At 40.4% G+C, this 8,882-nt stretch overlaps 1 protein-coding gene across 1 annotated transcript; it reads right to left on the reverse strand.

Moving 5' to 3' along the window:
* Window positions 1–47: 47 nt before the first annotated feature.
* On the reverse strand, window positions 48–7,931 carry LOC127374602 (tetraspanin-8-like). Its single transcript, XM_051420152.1, has 8 exons — window positions 7,765–7,931; window positions 5,587–5,655; window positions 5,373–5,492; window positions 4,863–4,937; window positions 3,894–3,989; window positions 1,931–2,044; window positions 1,728–1,853; window positions 48–1,598 (listed from the first exon to the last, which is right to left on the reverse strand). The coding sequence occupies exons 1-8, from the start codon at window positions 7,822–7,824 to the stop codon at window positions 1,458–1,460; spliced, it is 801 nt and encodes a 266-aa protein (XP_051276112.1). The 5' UTR covers window positions 7,825–7,931; the 3' UTR covers window positions 48–1,457.
* Window positions 7,932–8,882: the final 951 nt, after the last annotated feature.

Here is an 8,882-nt window from a genome sequence, read left to right on the forward strand (position 1 = left end):
TAAAGTAGTAAAAAGACTTTATTACAGTATTTCAGACACACAAGCAGTTTCTTTTATCGGGTTTATTTCTTTAAGTCATTGGGAATCAACAGAATCACCTCAGCACAGAGAATCCAACGTGATACAAAGAAAATGAAAAACATGAAGAATAAATCCCTTTTCTCCTGTTTCACATCACTCATTTATTCTCTTCAAAACACCTTTTATACACTACTCAATATAAAAAAAAATATATTTTAGTTGGACTGAACCTCGCAGCCTCTGCAGGACAACCCCGAAAGCTTCGTCAGTTTTCAAAATAAAATCTCCCCATTGTTTCTGACATACTGGAAATGTAGATTATGAAGGGTTGATTTAAGCATACAATCAAAGGATTAATGTAGATGAGTGATGACAGTAACAGAAAGACCCACAGTGACATTCACTAACATAAACACAGAATAAAATATATGTGTGTATATAGAAAATAAGTGACTGTAACGGAGGCGAGGGTGAACTGCTGGATCCAGGTTTAAGAAACATTCTACAGCTTTCTGCTGTCAAAAATAGCTCAATAAAATAAAAATATTGCAGTTCCAGTGGTTTATTCAAGTGCAGAGCAAGCTGTATTTTTGGCACTTATGGTATTTTATAAATCACTATAAGGCCATTTGCTGAATAAGAATTAGGAAGAACTACAGCAGTGACCTTTACAGTACAAAAACTAAAATCTGAAACGTTTCTGAAGTTTGTGTGGAACGTAAAGAAAAGCAAGAGAGGGCGTTAAACGTAAACTTAAAATTGTCACTTTTTTTAAATGGAGTTTGGCTCTAATGTGTTTCTGTATCAGCTTTAAACTGGGAGGGGGGGGGATACGCACTAATTCTCTTATTTAAAGATACCAAATATCTTGAGAGATTGTGTTTTTTTCACAATTAAAGTCACAAATTTCACAGGTTTGGTCTCATTCAGACCAAAAATGTCTGACTTTACAGATTAACCTTGTGACTTTCAACAGAGAAATTAATCTTTGTGCTATTTATGTCCTGAATCCTCGTCGGTGGGAAAAAGTCAAAATTTGGAGTAAATGATTTTCGCCCTCAAAGCTTTTCTTTCCGTCTCTCTCAAAACAACCATTTTGTTGAACAGTGAAATTAGATTAGAAAAACAGGAAAATTAAAACTCAACAGTTTCTGACAAATATACAAGCCCCGCCCCATAACGGCACCGACCAATCAGCTTCAATCTACACCAAACTAAAATGAGTAACGCATTAGAAAAAGAAACCAGCAGCGTTCCCGTTGATCCCACTGGAGCCGACAGTCGGACCCCTCATGGTGACGTAAGGCACTTTGGACACGCGGCCCTCTAACTGCATATATCGCCTCAAATTCAAGAATTAAACAGAGAAAACAACACAATCACTTCTTGAACCTGTACTGGAAGCTAACAGCAGCTAACCGCTGCGAACCGCTCCTCTAGTACTCCGGAGGGTTGTGCAGCTCCTGGTATTTGGGAGGAGGAGTGGTGAAGATGGCGGGGACATGCATCAGGAGAGTGGGTCTTTCTGGGTAACGCATCTGGTGGATCATGATGGAGGACAGCGTCATGCCGAGCAGCTGGAGGGGAAACAGGAAGGAGAGTTAAAGGGGACCTCTTTCACATTAAAAGTCATCAACCTAAAGGCCAGTGTGGCTTATAAGAGAGCAAAGAAGCTAATTTGGATGAAATAAGTTCTGGATGCTCACCGCCAGGATAGCCAGAGTGAAGACGACGCCGAGGACGATGTCAGCGATCAGCAGGAAGTACTGCATCATGATGGGGAAGCAGGGTTTGGTGTAGACGGACCTTTGGGGCCCCAACTGCAGGAGGCGCTGCAGGAGAAGAAGGAGAACGTCAGTAAACTGGATTTAAAAACCCGGTTCAGGCCGACTGAATGTTTGAAACTCACCATGTAGCCTATGGACTGACACAGACCCTCCATCTCCTCCTCCTGGTTGCACAGACAGGAGGAGGGGATTTCGTCCTCCCAGTCCGTGTAACTGAACAGGCCGCAGCAGTGCATCTGAGCGAGAGAACGGATAAACAGGAAGGTTGTTGATCACAGTCGAAGACGTCAACATGTTACAATCTTCTGCCTCAACTATTTATAATAAATTCATTCTTCATGTGAGAAGTTGAGGTTCAATGTGCAGATCTGCTGATTTTCTGGGTGTGTCTGAAGTAAACTGAATATTTGGAGACATTTCAGTGTTTTCTGATGCTGTTTATTGATTAGCTGAGACACTAATTCTGGTTGATAGAGCAGATTAACATCTGAAACAGCTGCTGTAACTTTGTTAAACAGGAGGAATATCTCTGAATACTTAAATACTTGGAGTATTTTATGTCAGTTTATAGCATTTTAAAATATTTTATTTTGAAAAGGAAGCAATGTTCTAGCTGTTGGAATATCTGGTTTTATTTTTACATTTGCTCAATAAATTGTCCTGTAACTGTTTCATGCTTTCTTCTTCCTTCAATCAATCATTTGAAGGGTTCGAAACTCCTCCAGTGATCTCTCTGCTGATCAATATCGGCTGTATTGAGCTTTATTGACCCGATCTGATTTTTATTTTCAGCCGTTTTTATTCATGAGGTTTTGCTGCACCGTCAGCTCTGGTGGAGTTTCCCTGTGGGTGAGGAAGGAGCGGTATTGACCCGGCACAACCACACAGCACTGTAAGTGGAACAGCGGCAGAGCTGCTCAGATACACTGGATTGACTCATGTACTTCTGAAACTGTCAGATTGGGACTCAGCAGATACTCAGAATTAAAAAAGGACGCGTCTCCTGACAGCAGAATAAGTCTCATAAAGAAATAAGAGAGATTGATTTCTGAGAGCACTGAATTTAAACAATGTAAATGAATGGTGGTGTTTGTGAAGCAGCAACAGAAAGCAAATAAATGTCAGTCAGTGCGACACAGGAGGTTAAAGGTTTCCTTTGATACGAGAGAGACTCTGACCTGTGCCACTGTACTGCTGTTTCAATGTAAACACTGATATCAGCTAAAGGAAGCTCATTATATTATTAGCTTTATATAACCTGTACAGGGGATCTCAGCATCACTTCCACAACTGCTGATTTTATGAGAGCAAATAAAACAGTAAAAAGATACAAAAAAAAAAAAACCTTTATATATTACAGCTTTATAAAACCTTCCCATAGAAACCGATGTTGACTGGAGATAAAACATGAAGTGGTTAAAGTGAAGGTTTATAAAGTTTATACACGACTCCTTTAAAAAGGAACTCTCATCGGTTCCTCTTTTTGGCGCCTCGGCTAAATCCAGTCCAGAATTTCTCTTTAAGAACAGGAAGTCACAAATAACTGACGGAGCAGCATCAGATAGGAGATTTACATGAAAGTAAAATAATCCACTTCCTTTTGCCTGCACGCCACGGGTTTTGCATTTCAGCCAGGCGACACACCTGTCAGCCAATCAGACGTCACCGGGACACACCTGGCTCTCCTCTTAACCCTTTCCCACCAACACGGACGGGTTTGTTGTTCCGAGCAGCCCCTGTGCACGTCGCATCTATTGTTGTAGTTGTTCAGTTGATTATATTCAAAGTTCGCGAACCAGAGGAACGAACGGGAGGAATTCTGGGAAACTGGTCTGTCAACAGCAGCTGGTGACTGCTGAGCTTCAACCGGTCCGACAGTTTATCAGGATACGAGACAGTTTGATGGCGGCTGGAATCTGTTTTTGGCTTCTCGTTAATGTTGTTGAATAGAACCCGTGTCGAGTGCAAACCTCACATCTTCTGGTTCCTGTACTTCCTGTTTTCACCAGACAACTACAGACTTGTGTTTTCACTCACCCTGCAGCGTGTGTGTGTGTGTGTGTGTGTGTGTGTGTGGTGTCCTACCTTTGTCTGCAGGGCGTCGGCGACGTTCTTCACTTCATCTGAAGCTTTGTCCAGAGGCAGAACCTGACGGAACCTTTGCTCCAACACGCCCTCCAGCTGCAGACCAACACACAGTTAGTACAGGTTGGGGTTGGGGTTAGGGTTAAACAGGTTACAGTGAAGACTGTTAGGGACGCACTCTGAGATCGTTTTCTAGTTATTACAGTACGATCAATATACAACACCAATTATCTCCGTAGAACACATTTAAAAAGCTAATTTATGCAAATAACTTCATTAATACAATCAATTTAAGACGTTTTCAGGCCTGAGATTAAGTTAAAGACTACTTCTACAAAACAAGATAAAAACAGACATTTAGTTAATTGTGGATCAGTTTTAAATAAGTCAGGAGGAACCACAGTGAGCGGTTAGATAAAGGGTACTTTCAGGTCAGTTTGACGTGATAAAGAAACTCTTATTTTCAGTCTGTTTTCTTATAGCTCACTCCCAACAGGCTGGATATACTCAAGGTCACAAAGAGGGGCGTGTAGGCTCCTCTTTGTCTTCTAACCCTAACAGAATCCAGTTTATAGGTTTATCTAATCTTTACGACCCAACAGCCTGAGAGGTGTTTATTGTTTCGAGACAATAGATGAAGTAGAATAACTATTATAAAGTTACTGTAAACCACTTAATCTGGTAAATCCCCTGCAGTACAGCAGAGTAGGAACGTTACGAGAACCGATACTTCAGTGCCAAGTCAATACCGAAATTCTGAAAATCCGACGGTACTCGTTTTCGTGCAGTACCAAGCCGTAGTATGTCTTTTACTTCCTGAGGATTATGGCTGCGACTAACAGTTGTTAAAGGAGGAATCAGGGGCAAAAATATGTTTACTGTGGCATTGAATCTGTATCAAGAGTCGGGGAATTTCACTGGAGTTGCTATCACCTACTAAAATGTCCAGTATGGGGACAGGGTCGTTACCTGGGGGCGGAAGATGGCAGAGGGGATCCCAGCTCGGAGCATCAGCAGACTTCCAATAACCATGCACACCAGGAACTGTGGAAGGAGACGGAAAGAGACAATCACCACAATGGCACCGAAGAAAAAACATAAATTGCATCACAGAGTTTCTGAGAAGTTGGTCTGAAGAAACTGTTTATTTCAGAGGTTTTAAAAAGGGTGGTAGAGACATTATATCTGTTCACTGGCACATTTTCCCCCAACAGGCAGTTTTAGAGTCAAAAAAGTGTTTTTAGTCAACAGGAACAGGAAACCACACAAACATCTGTACTCCTGTGCCCGTATATGAACTCTTGTTTTATTCTTTAGACTTTGGTCTTTTGCAGCTAGAGCAGCAGTCTGGTTTTCCCCTCAAACATCACCGCTGACCTGATTGTGAGTCAAACTGCTCCCCGGCAGTGGATTTCATCAACTGAGTCTGAAGTTGCGTTATCCTGTGCAGCCCCAGAGGAAGCTGGTCTCTGTACTCACCACGATCAGGCACACTTTGCTCTCCTTGTGGGCCCCATAGGCTCCCAGGATGGCGATCACCATGGTAATACCGCCCACCACATAGAGGACGATGAGGCCGGTGGTCCGACCCTCCAGACCCTGCAGCAGGGGGAAGAAAGAGTTGTTCGACAGGTTAATATTCAGGGTTGTTTTTGGATTTAGAGACGATTTTTAAAACAGTGCTTGTTCTTACGTCTCCGCCATCGATGTTCGTGAGGGACTGACACAGCAGAGCGAGCACGATGATGGCGCCGCCGATAATCTGAAACAAACAAAAACATACTTTCATCAGATTCAACAAATTAAAAGCACACAGGAAGTGCCACATAACCTCGCCGTGGTAAAAGTCCATCAAACCGCTGTCTGTATATCAGTCGTCACGAGATAAATCTGAAGGTTTGCAAGATTATGCGACACAAATTTATATACGTTCTTTCTCATTTGACACTTTTTTTGTGAATTACGAAATAAATTTTGGGATTCTAAAATGTAAACAAAACAGAAAACTAACAAACAAACAAATGAGCGACTTCTTGGTTGATGGGAGTCCATTCATCAATCAGCTATTATGAGATCACAAAAATTTGTCAATTATAAGTAAATAATCCCCAAATTATCTTGTTTTAAAGTTATTTAAGTGTGAAAATGGACTTTTCCTCATCTTAATTTTACAGTAAATTAAATAAATTTAGGGGTTTGTGGCAGTTCTTTGATGTAAGCTAAACAATCAAGAAAATAACTGGCAGTTTAATTAGGGAAATACTTAACAAGCCAAAAACATTGTCAGCCATAATATGTAAAATACTGATTTATAGAGACTCACGATCAATCAGTTTGCAGATGACACCATTTCTGATATACACATTGTATATATATATATATATATATATATATATATATATATATATATATATATATATATAACACACATACACACACACACATACACACACACACACATATCTTTATAAGTGGAGGTGTCTTTATTTCAGGCGTGGTGGGCCGCCTCAACCATAAAATACTGCAGGAAGTCCTGAATATTTTAAAAAACAAAAAACACCACCAGTTCCTTACAGCTGTAGACAAAACCAATAATAGAAATAGGTTAAATTATTTCCTGTCAGGGTCTGACGTGCACTTCTCAAGAAAAAGCAGAATAGAAAATATGTTGGAGGTCATTAAGTGTCACTATAACTCATTTGTTTCCGATGCTCGGCTGATATGTTTACCACATTTTTTGAGAGTGAATTATAATTCCAGTATTGTGACAGCTCCAATCTGCACATTACAAAACAAATCTAATGACTGTTTAGTGGGAAAAAACCAACAGATAAATCCTGTGTAGATTCTGTAAATAATTACTTGTGCTTTTATTGTGAAAAAAGCTCCAGACCAAAGCTTTATATAAAACAGCTGCAAACTATTAAATGTAATTATTGTTTTGCCTTCAGACTGAAACCAATGAAACAGAAACAAAACCAGATCAGGAGAAGAGTTGGTTGACAAAATAAATCCATCAGGGACTACTTTTATAGTATTTTACTGAAGAAAATATCAAATATTTGATGGTTCCAGCTTTTAAAACATCAGGATTTTCTACTTTTACCTTGTCCAAACTTAACTAAAAACCATCTTTCACTACTTTTTTTACATTTCCCAAACAACTAAAAGATTAATTTTGTATTGCATTCCCACCTAAAGACTACAACCACAATAAAACTGCCTACTGAAGCTTAAAGTGAAGGCAGAAGCTGTTTGTGATGGAAAATAAACAGGAAGACTTCCTGGAAGAAGCCTCAAACTAAACAATGAGAGCAGGTGAGAGAGAAAACATTTATCATTTATAGCTCTGTAAACCGGGAAATAAAGGAAACACCGGCCGGTAGTGTTAGACAATATCCTCATAAAGCTCATTCTCATTAAACATTTTCACTTTAACTTATTTTTATCTTAAAAATCACAAAACAATCCCAACACACACAATGACTGTGCACATTTTCTACATTCACACACACATTGCACTCACAGCACTGCAGTAAATCTACATTAATTACTGTAAACTGAGCTTATTTGAATTAGAATTAACTTTAATTTGCTTTATTTGACTTTTTTTTAGCTTTTGTTGAAGTCTGTAGTTAATAGTTAATTTAGTTTAATGTAAATTTGCATCAAAAATATAGTTTTCCTCATTAATTCCTGCATATTTCTGATGATTGAGCTATTTAAGAACCTATTGATAGCTGATATACAGCTGATAGAGCTCTGTGTACAGGGTCCTACAGGGTCCTACAGGCAGGAGGCCTCACACACTCCGCTGCGCACTTTTTATTCACACACACATCCGGACGGTCGGCGGCCATTTTCAACTCACCGCGAAGAAAAGGTTGAAGATGGTGAAGGTGCGTTTGAGGCAGGTGTTGATCTGAGCCATGTCTGCAGATTAAAATCCACCGAATACACAACGAGGTTCAGCAACGTCTTCAGCAGTGATACCGGTGAGGAAGAGCAGGGGGAGCTGGCTTTATGGGATGGGGGACGGCGGGGGAGGGAGGGGGCGGGGCTTCCAGTAAATGCAGAGGGAGGAGGGAGGACCTGGTAACAACATCCGGGAGGGCTGCTGCACATAGAGGAGGAGGGAGAGAGGGAGAGAGAGAGAGAGGAGGGAGGGAGAGAGAGAGGGAGGGAGGGAGGGAGAGAGACAGACAGAGAGAGAGAGGGAGAGAGAGAGAGAGGGAGGGAAGAGAGGGAGAGAGAGAGGGGGAGAGGGAGGGAGAGAAAAGACAGGGAGAGAGAGAGGGAGAGAGAGAAGAGAGAGGGAGAGACACAGAGAGAGGGAGGGGGGAGAGAGAGAAGAGAGAGGGAGAGAGGCCTAATTCCGAGAAGAGGAATGGAAAATTCCCTTAACGTAGTCAGTAGCGCATATGTGTGTGTGTGTGTGTGTGTGTGTGTGTGTGGGGGGGGAATGCTGGATGGGCGGAGTTGAAAAACTTGAACTCTTAAGAAATCCCAAATCCTGGAAATGACAGTTTTCTTTTACCAGCAGAGTTTAAACCAGATTCTCAAGAGCAGTTTTATATTTCCAATAATTTATCCTCCATTACATTTACACTGCTGGAACGACTATACACCGATATACACAGTGTGTCTGTACCTGTTCTTTGGTCTCTATGTGGTCGTTTTATGTCTCTTTGTAGTTATTTTTTGTCTCTTTGTTGTTGTTTTATGTCTCTTTGTTGTTGTTTTTTGTCTCTTTGTTGTTGTTTTTTGTTTCTTTGTTGTTGTTTTATATCTCTTTGTAGTTGTTTTATGTCTCTTTGTTGTTGTTTTTTGTTTCTTTGTTGTTGTTTTATGTCTCTTTGTAGTTGTTTTATGTCTCTTTGTTGTTGTTTTTTGTTTCTTTGTTGTTGTTTTATGTCTCTTTGTTGTTGTTTTTTGTCTCTTTGTTGTTGTTTTTTGTTTCTTTGTTGTTGTTTTATATCTCTTTGTAGT

The sequence above is a fragment of the Dicentrarchus labrax genome, unplaced genomic scaffold (genome assembly GCF_905237075.1).
Source record: "Dicentrarchus labrax unplaced genomic scaffold, dlabrax2021, whole genome shotgun sequence".
Classification (NCBI taxonomy): Eukaryota; Metazoa; Chordata; class Actinopteri; family Moronidae; genus Dicentrarchus; species Dicentrarchus labrax.

Excerpts from the sequence above, each read along its gene's own strand:
- LOC127374602 (XM_051420152.1), bottom strand. The coding sequence starts at position 7,824 with ATGGCTCAGATCAACACCTGCCTCAAACGCACCTTCACCATCTTCAAC. Across the intron at positions 5,493-5,586 it reads CGAACATCGATGGCGGAGAC|GGTCTGGAGGGTCGGACCAC; the intron begins GTAAGAACAAGC and ends CCCCTGCTGCAG. Across the intron at positions 3,990-4,862 it reads CTGCCATCTTCCGCCCCCAG|CTGGAGGGCGTGTTGGAGCA; the intron begins GTAACGACCCTG and ends GTTGGTCTGCAG.